The 17534-nt window shown below is 38.0% G+C and overlaps 1 protein-coding gene across 3 annotated transcripts in view; it reads right to left on the bottom strand.

Annotated features, from left to right (window-relative positions):
• Positions 1-8146: 8146 nt before the first annotated feature.
• Positions 8147-17534, bottom strand: part of DRD2 (dopamine receptor D2) — a 107331-nt gene continuing 97943 nt past the window's right edge. For 2 of the 3 annotated variants that reach the window (XM_018569106.1, XM_018569104.1), the window contains 2 exons: positions 13386-13725; positions 8147-8487 (listed from right to left, as the gene is read on the bottom strand). In XM_018569106.1, the coding sequence (XP_018424608.1) occupies positions 8294-8487; positions 13386-13725 (534 nt within the window). In that variant the 3' untranslated portion in view covers positions 8147-8293. Of the gene's footprint in view, positions 8488-13385; positions 13737-17534 lie in introns of all 3 variants that reach the window. The other variant, XM_018569105.1, reaches the window with a different exon arrangement.

Below are 17534 nucleotides of genomic sequence, written 5' to 3'. Positions count from 1 at the left end.
ATGAACCACTAGACAAAGTATCTAGCAAACAATTAGATGCACCAATTTAACACCCAAAAGTGAAGACTTATTTAAGTGCTTGAATAGTTTTGTTTGTCATATTTTTAGTTGTAACAGCAACTCTGGAGAATGACCCAATATATGTGTCTCTAGGAATATTTTCTTTGTATGCTCTGCAGGAAAGATCACTACATTGAGAATCAGGAATCATGCAATTGTGCATGAGCAAAATAATTCAATAATCCACAGAACATTATTACACTTATTATGGTGAGCATTATTTTACTGTATTCATGTGACCAGCTATTCCACTTGAAATGCATTTAATGAATATGCATCAGGCTGTCAATTTTGTGCTAATTTATTGTGCTATACTGCCAATCACGAAGCAGTAGGAAAGTAATTAACTCTACTACTGGCAGAGATGTTCTGCCTCATCTGCTGTCTTTCTATTGCACAAGTCCGCTCCAATGTTCTACTTGTCCTACATGAGTGGTATTCTGTCTTCACACACAACTACATGCACTGACAACTTGTTATTTTGGATGTACAGAACATGTTTTCCTGTTTAATGTGAAATAAATGTATACTAATAGAGACTGGTCATATTTTCAAATATTGCATCTAGATGGTTTAGAAGCAAAAGTATCAAACACATTTTGTAGAATGGTTTAACAATAGCATGTCCAGTTTGCATCTATCTAATCCCTTTGATATACTCACTATCTCATTAGGCTGCCTAGATACCAGGAATTATTGCTGTGTGCAGACAGTTAGGTGTTAACTATTGAGTATGATTATAAAAATGACTTGGTAGTTAAACAGCAGGATGCAATGACTTATGACAGATTTGCACTATAGTTGCTATGTGCTGCTAAAATAGCTATCATTTGAGGTGATAGCCAATTAACAGCAGGAAAACATCTCCAGGCCCATTAAAATGCACCTAAAACTGACAGCTCAGATTGACATTTTTCTCCTCAGCCTCAAAGACATTTTGCAGATGAAAAGATAAGACACTGGTGGTTATAAAGCAATTAATAGTGTCTATATAGAAGCAGAAAGTCAAGTCAGTTTAATAGTCTGCAACAAAGTGCAATGAGGTATGTAAAACAGTATAATTTGTTTTGCAGCTATAATTGTCTGGGGAAAAATACCTTAAAGCAAATCTGTTTTAATGGAATAAGAAAGTTTCCATTGCTGACCCTTCTCCCAAAACTGATAGTTCCCTGGTTGTATTTCTGATACAGTGGCTCCAATATTTTCTGGGACATTGTATATAAGGTGACTTCAATTTTGATTTCCTAATATGTCTTTTGGGCTAGTGACTTAGAAAGTATTGCAACCAGTGTCAGCCAGACTACTATCACTTTCAAAGGAGATCAGGAATGCCCGGGCCAGTGCTGCCACTAGGCAAACTAGGCAGCCACCTATGGCGCATTGCTGCCTAGGGCACAGCCTCGACCCCCCCCCCATGGTGCCCCCCCTGTTTCAAATTGCAAAAGCCAATAGCAGGCTGGCTATTGCAACCTCCCACTGAGCAGAGGAGCTATACTAAGAGACAACTTTCTCTCTCAGGTCTGTTCCTCTGCTCAGCTGGTGTTTCAATAGCCAGTCTGCTATTGGCTATTTCAAATGAAAATAGCCAATAGCACTCTAGCTATTGTCCCAGCTGCTTATGTCCATCTATCGCCTGTGGAAGCTAGCCGGCAGGAGAATGGGGCCGCGCTCGCACAGGGGATTGGGGGCTGTGCCACTGGAGTGGGGTTGGCAGGGTGCAAGTAGCTGGTCTTGCATAGGGCACAAAATAATCTAGCACTGGCCCTGGGAATGCCTCACCCCTATTTCCTTTAGTGCAAGTTTGTAGCTTGGTTACGGACATTCAATTATTTACACATTATTTCAAGCATGCTGCTTGATAAAATGTGGAGCAATCCATCCTCAAATTTACAGCTGAAGCTCTAAAGTTGTTTAAGTCATTTTTTCAGCTTTCCAGCTCACCCTTCACCAGCACTGACTCTGTAGTGGTCAAAAGAATTTCTGCGCATATTCTTTCAAAGTTGTCACAGCATTTTATTTTATTTTTCTTTCTCAGTGGTTAATTATACTAGTTCTAGGGCAATGGTGGCAAACCTTGGCACTCCAGCTGTGCCAAAACTACAAATCCCAACATGCATCTGCCTCTGGGAGTTATGTCTGTGGCAGAGTCTTGCAATGCCTCATGGGACTTGTAGTTCCAAAACAGCTGGAGTGACAAGGTTCTAGGGTAACGCATGCATGTTAAAAATTAGGTTAATTAGATCAGTTGTCATGTGCCTGACGAACAGCTCAAAGTAGAATGGACAACTATATGAAGACCACCTCTAGGCAACACCTTTTTAGTTTTTGATGTAACAAGGAAAACCTTTTTTAAAAACATGCTTTTCTCCATTGCTGAAATATCACTAAAAAATTAGGTATCTGATTAGGATGCTCATCTCTGAGACTGTAAGGAGAAAGATCATATATTTACCAACTATGGAGCCAAGGTTTTACTCTGCTCATGTTTAATATGTGTTCCTAACTGCTAGTCAGAATATACATAAAGTAGTTGTTAACATACAGTAAACGTTATGCATTACATCATTGTTTCCACTTTAGTTTTTGCTTTTTATCTCTGCATTTTATTATTTACGACACACAGTGACAAAGTAATGTAATGTCATTATCTCTGACATGTCATTAAAAAAGATCTTTCCTTAGATATTTGAATCTGTTTTCATTTACCTTTCACACAATGACTGGCATACTTCTTTTGGTTATAGCCTCTATCAGGTTTTATTTAATTGCCACTGGAGAGATGTCTTTCTGCTCCAATTACACCCTATGACACTTTGAAACATGGGGTGTCACTTAGAAAATGAGGTGGAAAACCTACTAAAGAGACAGATGGCAGCAAAAATCTGACAAATAGTCTAACCCCTTTCTTTTCTATCTAAAATTAAACAATGGGCTAGAGTTTTATTTGGTTCTATGTAGGACAACTGTGTTCTCATAAGATGCATGTCTGAGAAAAATATGTATTTATGATGCAAAATGGCTTGGATAAATTATTAATGAATAATATAGTTATATCAGCATTCACATATTTGCCATTGGCAAAGAAACATGTAACATTCAGTAGCCCATAAAAATCAATACAAGCCATTTCTTCAATGATGCAAGATGGAGAGTTTATTCAAGACAATATGTCCTAGGGGAAGCAAGATATCCTGCATGATCTCTAGCTGCTTTGTGCTAATGTGTACAAAATATACAAACACAACTCTGTAGATTGCCTTAATAAAAAAGCATATCAGATATATTTGTCAGTAGCTCTAGACTAATGTCCCCTTATTAGGCTAGGTTCACACCTAAGCGATATCGCAGAAAACAGAGCAAAAGGTTCGTGCAAAAAGGTTCAGGAGCAATTTTTCGGGTGGTTGTCATGTGGTTATGCATAGAAAACCGTGCGACAAGTGCACGATTTCCAAAGCAAAATTGCCAAACAAAAATGTACGTTAACCACACGATACCAGCTCACCAGCAGAATCGCCTAGATGTGAACATAGCCTTACTAGGTTAGCTTTACTGCTTTACTGTAATTAGCCTCTATTATGAGCGTACCACAGAAGGAACACCATTTACATACAGAGATAAGTGTGTATATAAGGCCTATCTAAACTTTCAGTAAGGCTTGCAATCTTATATCAGTTCAGGGAGTGCAGAATACACACATACCATGTAGATTTTCAGATGGCCAAAATGAACAGCCAGTGTTGTGCTACAAAATTAGTGTTTTAAATGCATTCTTAATTATTTGTAAATATAGATTGTATACAAATAATAATACCAAGCCTTATAGAAAATAAGATTCATGAACTCTCATAAACTTACAAAAACAGTAAAAAAAACTGACCAAGATCTGCTATGTTTAATTTTGTTGTTCAGCCGTTCGTTTCAATGCTATTAAGCATTTAAGTATGAAGGGTATACCTATTGAGGTTGGCAGTACTCATCTTTGCAGTTAGTGCAGCTGTGTAGGGAAAAGTCTCTCCAATTATACAAACTTCATCTTAAATATCTCTTTAATCATCTCAATAAAATGTTATATGTCCATTTGGGGAAATTGTTAACGGCTCTATCAAATAAACCTTCCTGCAATTTATTCATACTAACCCTTAAAGTTATTCCACTGAGAGAATCATCTGCTATGGACAGGGATGTAATTTACATGCAAAACTGGCAACAACATATGTATTATCTGAATTAACTCCTGGTTGATTTTCACTATTCCCTTAATCAAGCTGCCATTCATCAATTCCATATTGCTTGAATTATCAATGAAAAGGATTGCTGGTTTCAGCATCAAGCGGAAATTACCCCAAACCTATGGCTTCCCTAACCACTTGCTATGAGGAAAATCTGCAATATAATTCTCAGTTGTTAAGAACATTCCAATGTGATTAATATAACATTTTCATATGTTGCAGGGGGTTTACATTTTAATCTCTTACACACCTTTTGTTTTGGCCTAAATATTTTTGACATTTTCTTTTGTTTGTTAAAATATTTATTTTGCTGATCTACTTAAAGTGACGCATACACTTTAAAATAACTCAGGCAGCTGCACTTTGTATTAGGAGAAATACTTATTTCTCTTGTGGGTGGTGAGTCGATACTGCTGCTATTCAACACTTCTAAATGTGTGTCCTGTAGTGACATAGTAGCCTGTGGGATGAACCATGGAGAACACGTTATCTTACACAGCTGTAAGTGTGAGATAAAAGCAGTGGTGCCAACTCTGCAAGAGAGTGAAGAATGGATTAGCCATGTACTGGAGAGGTAAGTATTCATTCTCTTCTATTACAGGGTGCCACCATCTGAATCTGTTTAAAATTATAAAGTGACCCTGTCACTTCTCTACAGAATAAGCTATATTTGTTATTTAAAGGGTTAAAGCAGACATGAAATTGCTAATTGCTAAGGCATTAGCCCACTCTAAAAATAAACTAATAATTAAAGCGGTATTTCAGCTAGACAGATAAGTACACAGTTCAAATACATATATTTGCATGCTGTTTTACCTACCAAAGGATATGACATTTTATAGAGCCACTTTTCTGATTCACACACATCTACCAGGACAATCTCCCTAATTACTTCCAGATTTAGCTTAATCTCTTTCTAGTTCAACTTTACTACTTTGTGGATCACCTCTCTGCTAACTGGATGGAGGTCATGATGGGGATTTATTGTCCATTTAGAAGACTGGAGGCCAAATAATGACTAGGGCTGCATCATTGTTCATCCAGGCAGTAAGTGTGTCCCCTTCCTTACAGTGCAGTGTGGCATATATGTATAACACACAGGATTGTCTGAATGGAATTGTAAATCATTTAGCAAATAAAACAGCAAACATATGTTTATTTAAGTAGTGTCTTTTGCTGTTTGCCTGCAGTTTAGATTTGAATATTTGATGAATGCAACCAAGTTAAATTCGCTTTTTATATCTTCTAGAATTATGAGAGGTAAGCTCTCAGTTCCTGATTTCCTAGCTTCCCAATTTTTGGAACAAGGAGTCTCCCTTTCTTTCCCTGCAGCATAGCGCAAGTGAATCCATGAGGAAGGAAAGGCAAGTAATGGTTCTGGTGTCAAGAATTTGTCACTGAAGTCCCCAAGAAATGTAGCAACCTAACATCCACCCGCTTTGAGTACGTTGAAACTTCAATACCCTTAAATCCACTGTGATATGTTCTTTTTTCAGTTTTGTTCCCTAAAACATAAGTAGCCACTGTCATGCCATCCATATGCATTGCAAAAATGAAGACACACCAGATAAAAAGGTAAATCAAATACATTTTTCTATCAAATATATCATGAGATTTGTTATATAACAGTCAAAATTATTTCTGACTCTGCACCTCTAAAGCAAAGGCTGTCACTTTATAAATCTTCAAACGATCACTGTTGTGTAAAACTTATGTATAATACGTACCTTAACAATCTGTTGGAAACACAGCTAAGAATCTTCAGCATCGAATACTTTTCGGTGTGTTGGATGCATGTGTTCCCTTGCTATGTGCTATTGACCTTTGTCCTGGACTCTACATCACTTGATGTAGAGTTCTGTCCCTTCAGAACTGCATAGCGGGCAGCTGGAAGGTAAAGGCATTCATCACAGACAGAAGTGTTGGAAGCTAAAGATTCTTAGCACAAGCCTCAGCTCTGCAAATGTGGGAAGATCAGCAGCAAGAGATTAAACTGGCCTATGAGGCTGGACAGAAAAAATTCCCCCATGCACACTAAACATCGTAGATGGACGAATCCTTCCTGCTGGGTTACTGTATTCTAACATCCGGTGCCCACCAATGTTAAAATACCAGAACTGTGGCTGCATCCAGTCACTGTTCAGCTTCAATTTTTCACCCAAATCCTTTGACAAAAGTGGATTGGATAATTAACTTTTGTTTAGCTTGGTGATGCCAGCAGAACATTGAACAGCGCATGGCCAGCTTAAGGTAAGTATTATACATGCATTTTTTAAACAGCAGTGTTTGTTTAAATTTTTTTAGGGCAACAGTGTATTTTTTTAAGAGCAACTCAGGGCAGTGTACTCTCATCAAGCAAACACTGCAATTGTATTAAAGTCAGAACATCTACTCACTATAATTTAGCCCTTGATTAATCCAATCTACCCACCACTGCTTCTGAAAGTGGCTTCTAGGCAATCTGCAGTAGCTTATCAGTCAGGGTGAAGTAGGCATTGGATTCTGGGATCCCTCCAAGAAATCAAAAAGTTGTGGTGGGCCGGACAGAGAACAACCACCATACATTCAAGTACTAGACGAGATGTTCTGAGAACACCTGATTATCAGTACCAAGGCATTTATGGGCAAGGGTAGTTTAACACAGTATAACAACCCCCGAAGAAAAAACTGAGCAGGCTGGATATGTGTCCTGTCCGCAGTTCAATGATTTGGTTAATTCTTACTATTCCTTGTGTATCTTTAATTAAAAACACGTATCCCTCTGTAGTAGTAGTAGCTATGATGACAAAATGAGTGCTTTGCGTGATGCTTTATGCTAGATGTAGATATAGATTAATAGTTGTGATACATCTGGACTGGTTAACTTTGTCTGTTCAGGGTCAGACAAAATTAGTCTTTCCACCATCTCAATTTACAGAATTAGCCAATGGTAATTTTCAAGCACTAGGTTACCTGATGTAGTTGCATAATGCACTAAGCATATTATCAGCGGGCACGTAGAAAACAAATTATAACCAGTTACACTGGCAAAAACACAAGCCACAGGCATAATATTGTTCACTCATATATCTTATACAATTAGAGCGGTAAAGGTTTTATTTCTTCTATTTTCTTTTAAATGCTGTGAGTTGGCACAAGATGTTTTGCAAAGCATTGTGGGTCCTCTGAAAACAAGATTTGCCCCTGTAAGGATCCAGTAAAGTTCTCACTTGTATGGTTCACTCTTACTTTTATTTAGTCATGGTGTGACAATGATAAATCTTAAATGTGACACACACCATGCAAGACAGATTTTAAATATTTATAATATTATTTTTTGGCTTGGGCTTCTTTCAGAACATTCTCTATTTACAGTTTTATCACCACAATGCAAAACTCTAACTGTTCTTCATGTTGCATTGATCACCACATCACCCATTAAGCTGGAGGTGACAAGTGTAGGGAAGGTCCAAAATAGATCATTTCTTTTAAAGTCTTAATACTTGAAGGAAAAGCCCCAGTTCCCTGATTCAAAGTATAGTCTCAGTAGATGGTAGCTTCTTTATATTGCAAAGATCAGATTAAAAAATGACAGTGTCTTTGGTGAGTCTGCAATGACATCCACATAGGTCCTGAAAATGTCAATTTTGTCAACATTATTGGCTGAATTCAACAGTTCCTCTTCTTGAGCGTAGCAATAAAGATGCTATTTAGTACAGTTAAGGCTTGTCTTACCACTTTTTATAGTTGCCTTGGCAAGTTATCAAACCTCACACTCCAATTTGGTGGACTGTCCATATTTCTTAATTGTTAATGACAACACCTTTTCATTCATAGACTAACTTCCAGGTTACTATTTACCAAGCCTGGACATGTGCAGATCATGGCTAATACAGGTTCACATGAGTGTGACTGTATGTTCCCCTCCCATAAAAGGGATTTTCTGGCCAGAATTCACAGGGCTCTGTTTCCTTTTCAGTTATTTTCTGCTTTTGTTCTCCATGTGAAGCAGCCTGTTAACTGTTCTAGCAGTGCAGTATTTTTATGAAGGCCTTTCGGAATTCCACATTGAATGTGGTGTAAATAATAGGATTAACTGCACTGTTAACATAACCAAGCCATGTGAAAGCATTGTACAAAGCTGGTGGTATCTTGCAGTTGCAGTGCATATTTAGGATATGGGTTATAAAGAAGGGAAACCAGCACACTATGAAGACGCCTGAGTGAGAAACACAAAAAAAAAAGATAATAAGTCATACATTTTTGAAAGTTGGTTCCAGGTTAGAATAGATGCAAATGTAAGACAAGCCTTCTGAAAAAGCTCTGTGTTGACCAAATAATCACAATGCACATTATCTTCCAAAGTAAGCAATATTGAAAACAAAAAATGAACAGGAAATAAAAAGAATATTAACAATACAGAATATAAAATCACAAATTGTATCTCCTGTCATAGTAAATTTGTAACATACCCTCTGGAGTGCCCATGTGTGCTACAATACATAGGTAGGACTATGAGGGAGCTCAGAAAGAGATTAGAGGAGCATGTTAATGGGTTTTAATGGGTTTTAATAAACATAGGGGTCTATTCACGAAGCTGCCGAAGGATCTGGCCGTAGCTTCGGCCGATCCTTCAGCTAGCTTCGGCCCCAGGACCCCCTTCGGTTCAGTAGAACCGAAGGGGTGCTGTACGGGCTATTCACAATAGCCCGTACAGCTCCCGATCGTGGCCGAGCGGCTAAGCCGAGCCGACCGCATATGCATCGGCTCGGCTGAGCCGTGCTGAAAGCCAAAGCTGGCCGAGTCTGCTTCTGACAGCTGAGACAGCCTGCTTCTGACAGCTGGGCGGAGCCAGCCGTGATCCTACAGCTGGCTCCGGCCACTTTCAGAGAGATCAGCGCCCCTGGTTAACTGCTAACCAGGGACACTGATCTCCAAACAGCTAACTCTCCCTGGCGGCCCGGGAGTTGATGCTCCCGGCCGCCAAGGAGAGAAACACAGCTGTGTCTTTTTTTTCTTTATTCTGACACGAGCGATGTCAGAATAAAAAGAAAAAAAAAAGAATTTTCAATGCTCACTTCACTTCAGATCGGTCATTCACTCGGCTGCCCTCGGCAGCTTAGTAAATAGACCCCATAGTTTGTCACGGCATTTTAGAATTTTTCATAATTGCGATCTTAAAGATCTAAAGATAGTGGGCATCGACAAAATTGATGGTCATTGGAGGGGTTCCAACCTCACCAGTAGGGAACACACTACAGAGGTGTATACATGTTTGTGGTGTGTTTATAAGGTTAGTAAATCAACCCCACTGGCTCAGTGGGGCCTTAATATCGACTTTGATTTGAATTGTTTTTTAAGTAATACATTATTTTTAAGGTATATTATTATACATGAGGGAGTATTATTTTGTATATGTTCTAAAATATTGAAATTCATTTATACAGAATTTTGGGATTTATATGATGAGATAGCGGATGGGATTGTATATATGAGTATTTATTTATTTGTTCTTGGTTCTTGTCCTATATATCTTGCCTTATAATGTTATCTATTGGGATAATTTAGTTATAGAGATATTTTATAATGTTTGTGATATTTTCTTTAAATAATATCCTTTTATTGTATTTTATAATTTTTTATTTATAATTATTTAAAATGTATATATCTTTTATTTGTCTGACCTTGCTAAATTAGTTGGTGGCTATTGAACTATAGGTACAAAGTTGTTGTTTGGTTTTAGTTCTTATTAATTTTTGTTGTATATGCATTGTATTTTATATCCGTGGATGGGACATTTCCCATTGAATTGATTTGATGGGACGCCCAGTGAGTGTGTCCTATCATGCCTCCTGGGCTATAAGGTTGATCTTGAAGTGTGGCCAGTTAGGCCTGTCATCCTTTGAAAAAGTCAAATGACGAAACGCGTTAGGGGTGGGTCTTTCTGACGTTACACATTCAGAGTAGACAGAGTTTTTACTGTCGCCAGCCGGCTGTTGTATTTCTTAACAGTGAGTTTTTTATTGTTTATTTAATAAAAATCCTAATACTGCACCATGAGGGTTTCCTTTTGCCTTTCTTAACATGATTAAATGTCAGGGATGAGCGTGGTGGAAGGAGCAGAATACAAGGAGGGAGGACGTTGACAGTTTCCTTGATTTACTTAAACACTTCTCTGGCTGTTATTAACAGTAACAAATTCTGGTGAGTGCATAGTCACTGGGGGGGTGCTTTCTGGACACACAGAGGAGCACCATTTTATTGGAACCCTGAAATCTCGTTGACAGCAGTTAAGTGCATCTGCACTCTATTGGATTTGGAGAAAGTTTTTCTTTTTCCTCTTTTTTTCAAGTGAGGAGAACTTTCTCCAAATTCAATTTTTTTTATTTTTTTACGATTAACCCCTTCATGACTGAGCTTGTTTTTGGTTTCTGTTCGTAAATGACTGACACACTTTTGACATTTTTGCTGTGTGATTCTTCCACGTCAGTAATATACTTTCTTACAAAGTGCACCCACACATATTATATATTGTTTTTTAGAGGACAGATAGGGCTATATATTTATATCACATATGTGTGTCTAACGCCTCACTTATGACAAATACAAATTAAAAAAAGAGGAAAAAACGTAAAAACAAACTTTTTTTTCCCAGTTTTGATTTGTAGTATTTTTTTTAACAAAACCAGCACAGCTAAAAAAAAATGCAATACATACATTCATTTATTTGTCCCTTATTTTTAATTTTTTTACACTTTTCACTATTTTTTTTAATTTATTTACACTTTTCACTTTTTTTATACTGACAAATTTTATTTATTTAATTATATCAGGCAGTCATTGTGAATTAATCTCACTATTACTGCTTGATAAATTAATAAATTTTTTTTATTATCAGGCTGCTTCAAACTTCAGAACAGCCGATAATAAGTTAGTGACACTGATCCTGCAGCAGTTCAGGATTCAGCTGTCAGTGAATGTTTCAGAAAACTTAAACATTCTACTTTCAAGAATAGATACATTATGTGTCTAATACATAACATTTTGTATCTATTCTTGAAAGTCAAAAGATAAAAAAAAAAAAAGCCAGTATAGCTTGAGAGAGATATCTCTCGATCTATACGAGCTGTCAGAATGCCGGCAAAAGCCGACATGTGTGTCTGCTTTGCTGTGACTCTCAGACACCCGATATTAAGGTATCGGGTGTCTGAAAAAGGTTAACCCTTTCAGTAATGGATCTCTAGATAGTTAGACATCTATTACTGAAAGGTAACCGCTGATTCTCAGCGGTTAGCAGCCTTCTAGTGCAGCAAATAACTCGTCACGTACAGTGTACGTGACGAGTCATTTGGTCCCTTTGTGGCTGGACGTACAGTGTACGTCTCCCGTCACGAAGGGGTTAAGGACTGGACAGTTGTTTGAATTGGCTGTTATTGCCACTATCACTTTGATTGATCATTTATCAGTCTTATACAATATATGTATTTATTTCACTGCTTCCCACTAATTAGTTTTTTAGGTTGTAAGCAATATTATTTGTATTTTATTTATATTTAGGCAATGTATATATATATACATATATATGTGTATATATATATATAGTTTATGCACATCACTGGAAAGTTTTTTTTAATGCTGTACAGTTTTAATAAATAATAAAGAGTTTGTAACTGAACAAAGTGAAGAGTACTGTAAAAACTAGATATCGGTGCCAGTTTTTTAACTTTTTCCTTGAAAGCTTCATTAAATTTGTACAAATGCCTAATAAAAAGCTGAATAGCTTTCCATGCATTTGATAACTCTGACTGAGAGATTCAGTATACACACTAAAGAATATGTGACAAAGAGCTGAATAATTCCATAATATATAGCATTTAAGTGTGAGGCCAGAAAAAGGATTCTAAGTGCACAATAGTATTCTAAAGCACACACTTGCAGCTTACATACCTATAGGGCTCGAGAAATTAGATCAAATAACTACAGTTCCCAGTGACCTTCCTACCCCCAGATCATTACAGTTAGATGTTCTAAAATGTTCAACCTAACCTTTGTAAAAGTCATGGGGCTGGGAGATTACCTAATTCAAAATAAAGTTTGAATACCCATGTTAGGGAGAAGTTCACATGACGGATATTTTGGGACCCCTTAGGTTTTTGACATGTGTTTAACTATGCATTCCTCTACTTGAAAGTGGACCTCTGTTCTAAGAAATACAGTTTTTTTTGGAATGTGGAAATAGATGGGAACTCAATGACAGTTCTACCTTTAAGTGCTTAATAAATTGGTCCTACTGATGTTTCTGTTTTGGGTTAAGGTATTCTACAGCTAAATCTGCCTTATTAGGAGAGAAATATTTCTCCAGGAAGGCAAATAAGGGAGCAGTAGCTTGTTGTGGGTTTGTATGCATACAATCAGTCTCAGATGTAGCCGGATGTAACCTCTGTAACCAGTAAGTTCACAGAGATGTGAATGACAGCTGCATTGTAATAACTGCATAATATTCCATTATGAAAGAACTAGGGAGGTGACAAAATAAATAACCTTAGCAAATGAATAGCAACCAGGAATTTTAAAATCGAAAGACTCCAGCATAAAGGTATCAAAACAAATATGAATTCAAATGAATTTCAAAGTGTCTCTCCAGGCAAAAAAAAACCCTAATGCAAGTTTCCAGTTTAATTATACAATTTCAATTTTGTGCCTGTGCATATTTTCTCTGCTGGTCAAAATCTTCCTTACTGTATATGCCTAGTGTTATCTCATCACTGACAATTATAATCCCTGACTGTCAGATATAACTCCTCAACTGACAGATAAAGCTCATCCCCTCCCCCCTCACTCATAACAGCCACTTCTTCTTGCAACATCTACCCCCATAAAGAAAAATAAGGAATGTCCTGGAGGTTTAGTGGTCATGTGACCACAGACAAAATAATGAAACTAAGGAATTTAATTGCCGATTTTAAATTAGTAAACAGCACGGAATTAAAAAGCAGTCATGTAAGGGAACATTTGTGCTGTTGGTGTAATGCTACCTAAAATTCTTATTTAACGTTTCAGCGCTCGAAGAAAAAAAAAGTCAGTCGAATGAAATATGTGATGATTCTATGGACTCACCAAGCACAATGGCTAACATCTGTGTGGCTTTCTTTTCTTTTTGCTGGGAAAGTTTCCTTTTGCTCATAGTTTTTAGAGATGTCCTTGTTTTTCCATTGGGCATTGACTGAATTTCAAAGGCCTTGGCAGGCTTTGCACTATCTGTAGGGTGCCCATTCTTCTCAGCCTTGCAAGGGCTGCCTGCTGGAGAGGCAAGGTTAGTACTGTTTAACTGATTTGATGTTGCTGGCACAGCCAGATGTTGGTGGTCTGGGGAAGCTGATTTGTGTTTTGTCTTTTCTGGTGGTGATGTACTTGACATCATTTCCATCTCCATTTCTTCTGGGTGGTTTCCAGTCTCCTGTGCAAAAAATTAAAATGCAACAATGCAGACAATAAATACACAGTAACTTTTTCAGCTTGCTGTAAGATCGGTTTACCCAAATTCATCTTGATACACTTCAAAGTTAAAATATAATAATGCCAGTTCCTACATGATCCTGTTTTTTCATGTGATTATGTATTTAGAAAAAAACACCCAACTTTTGTTTAAGCTTTGTTTAGGTTCCTTTTGCATAATGGGGGGGAGGCATTCCAGAAGCTTCCTTCCCTCCTGAAGTCCCCAAGATTCTCCTCCAAGAGATGTTTTTCTTGTTTGTGCCCTGTGAGATTGTCACCAGCCAGGCAGTGTAATTGATTAATCTTGTCACAATAAACTACAAAAGCAGTTAATTCTGCTTTTATATATTTACTGTTATTTTCTTGGCTACCAAAAAACAACATGCTTGCTACCATAGGCAACATGCTTCCTACCATAATGCCCACTGTTTTAGCTTCCATTTGTCTGTCTCTACCTCTGGTCACAATGTCAACGGTATTATAAGCTCTGGCCAGAGCTTCTGTAATAGGCTCAATGAGGATGATGAAGATTCAGAGGGAAAAGGGGTTAAAAAATGACGGGGCATCCTCTAGACAGCAGAGATGATGTGAGCTTTGAGGATGTGGATGCTCTAGATCAGTGGTTCTCAACATGTGGGTCGTGAACCAAAAGTGGGTCACAACCCCGTTGTGTAGGTCACTGTGTGCTTTCTTCTGCACTAGGTGAGAGGCTCCTCAGCCTCCTCCTAGTGCAGCAATGTCAGAACTCCTGCTGCCCCACCAGATGTCACTGCAGCAGCTGCGTCTGGGGAGGGGCAGAGAGCAGGCAGGCATTTTTTTCTACATTTATCCCCACTTCAGGCAAGCAGGGCTAAATGTACAGCAGGGAAGCCAGTCAAGTGATTTTGGCGACTGTAGAGCTGCCTACATAACTTGTAATTAGCCTGCTGCTACATGGTCCACTACCCTCTGCTGGCTGCCTCCCTCCCAGCCAGCTGCCTCCCTCCTGGCTGTGGTTTTCGGGGTCCCCCGCTCTTCTGGGGGACTTGGGACCATGGCAAACTACTTCAGGATGTAGTGCGGGAAGCAGACCTGAGATCTTCTGTTCTCTAGTCTGCTTTGTGTTAACAGTGAGACAGGAATGCTGAACACACAGCCTTCCTATATCAGCTGTCACAAGAGTTGCAGCACAATGCTGTGCTAGAACTCCTGTATTAGAGGTGACAGGTTCAATAAAGAGAACCTGTCACCTCCAAATGCTATCACACAGGGACTTGTTAGCTCCTGTGTGATAGCAATAAAGTTAAGTGAAAAAAGTAAAAGAAAATAAAAAAAATAAAAATAATAAGATATGGCCCTAGAAAGGCTAATAACTACTGCTCTAGATGAACAAGCAATTTATTATAACAAACAATTCTGCTTGATCTGTATCCATGCAGTAACAGACACACAAATAATCTGTACAAAGCTTTTGTGTCTAAAGACATAAATCCCCCTGAAAGCAAGTTGCTATTGGGGCAGCAAAATATCCAAGAATACAGCTAATTTCTTGCCTAATATGCCTGAAAAAAACTATCAACTGCCCCACAGATAAGAAGGGCAACCACGCTACAAAACTTTATATTCATAGTTGGGAACTGTGTTAAATGACCTATGGCATTCAAAAAATGGAAACCTGCTTACCTCATTAAAGCATAGCTAAACACAATTGTTATGCTTTGGTTACAATGATGACATATTTTTCTTGCTGTCCCTGTCCATATTGTGTAGGTTCCCCTTCAATTCTTGTCTCCCTGTCACTGTCACAGAAAGTAAGGGAAATCTCTCCAATGAAGACAATAAACAGCAATACGATGTGTTTTCTAGCATAAGAAGGTGTTGGTGGGGCTGGAGATGAAAGAAACCAAGGAGGCACCAACTTGATGGGGTATAAAATCTGATAGAGGTTCAAACCCTTCACCACCCTATGCAAACCTTTCCAGCTTTGGCTAAATGTTTGTCTTTAAAGTGTGTGTGAAATCCAAGCTATTTTTTTACCATTTTGAATAGAGTACAACATTATTAGAATCCCTGTCAGTTTTTTCAGTCTGCAAATACACTGCAAGTAGACAATAATACCCCTTGGTCTGCTAGAAATGCACTCAGCTCCCATGTCCGGTTGTGAGCAATATTATTCTTACATTTAGGGTGCGTACATTACTTTTGTGTTTTAGAACTCACAATTACAAAAACACATTTTGACACAGCAAATTACATTTCCTAACTGTAAACACATTTTCTTAAAAAAATAAATAAATTACTTTTACCTTTTGCAAATTGTTGTTTCTGTTGTCACATGACTGCACAAACTCTGTTACCTCCTCTCTTCACATGCTATGGATGGTGTACACATAGCAGGTGGACGGACAGCGTGTAACATCACACACAGCACAGAAGTACTTTTCGTCTCTGTGCTCTGCAGATTTGATAGTAAGGCTCCTAGTGGGAGCTGCTGTCAATCATGGCAGCTGGGCTGGGTGGGGGGTGTGGACCTAAACTGACTACAGGAGGTACATGCACAGCGTCTTGTATCTCCGAGAAGCATCAACATGACACATCAACAGAGCAGGGCTGGAGGGAGGCATGACACCTAAACTGATTACATGAGATATAGAACACTGTACCTAGGCATAGTGTCCTATATCTCCTGGAAGCAATCTCAGGGATGCAAACTGACCACACCAGCATGGATTTGCTTCTTTGCTTGACATGGTCAATTTGACACAGGGACCAATGGGACTAGCAGGATCACCAGGTATTTATCAACACCAAACAAAAACATGCATACTATATATACCAAGACCTACAGTATGTGAAAAATCCAACCAAATATATAAGCTTAATTTTTGTGGAAACATACACTTTAAATGTTTATGACTTTATGATAATCCTGTTGCCTTCTGTATGTTGAAAATTCTCACCTAAACTACATTATTAATGCACAACAGATTCTGAATGTGTGAGAAAATCTTCCACAACTCAGGAAACTCGTTATTGATACATTCAGTTTACTGGAATCAATGTTAAATGCTAGGGAAAGAGTTTCTAAATGCATTACATATTTTATCAACACTTTAAAATTCACAGCATATTGTTTGCTTGAGTTAGTGCTCAGTGCTTTACATCTTCAGTCTTTAGCTTTGACATGGGTAAAGATAACACAACTGTCAATAGTTTCCACAGAAGACTGGCTCAACTTCGGAATGTGCACACTTATAGTACAGAGATGCTACCTTCACACAAAAAAAAACTGAGAAGGTTTTCCCTAATGCCTATCCTCTTTCACAAGTAGAACATTTTATTTTCAATGTGCTTTCAGACACTTCACACACATCATGTGCCAAATAGAAAGGATGGTTTTAGGGCTACTGGAATTGAATGAAAATACTGCTTATTTTCTTTTTTTTTTACCACACAGGTGCATTGCTTTTGGTAACTACACTACTGACTATAATGACTGATTGATTTTAAGAGGTCCATGACCTCTTCAAAAAAACTGTGTATTATATTAACCACTTCAAGACCAGGTGTTTAGACCCCCTTCCTGGCCAGGCCATTTTTCAGTGTTCAGCGCTGCAGTCCTTTGACTGATGTTTATTCCGTCATGCAACGCTGTACTGAAATGAATTTTATACCATTTTTTGGGGACAGATAGGGCTTTATTTTGGGGGTATTTAATCACCACTGGGGTTTTTATTTTTTATTATAATTAGGAAAAATTACAGAAAATTTTGAAAAAAAAAAGTTTTTTTT

The sequence above is a fragment of the Nanorana parkeri genome, unplaced genomic scaffold (assembly GCF_000935625.1).
Source record: "Nanorana parkeri isolate BGI_ZX_2015 unplaced genomic scaffold, ASM93562v1 scaffold1288, whole genome shotgun sequence".
In the NCBI taxonomy this organism is placed as follows: domain Eukaryota; kingdom Metazoa; phylum Chordata; class Amphibia; order Anura; family Dicroglossidae; genus Nanorana; species Nanorana parkeri.
This window is presented reverse-complemented; position numbering and strand designations above follow the sequence as displayed.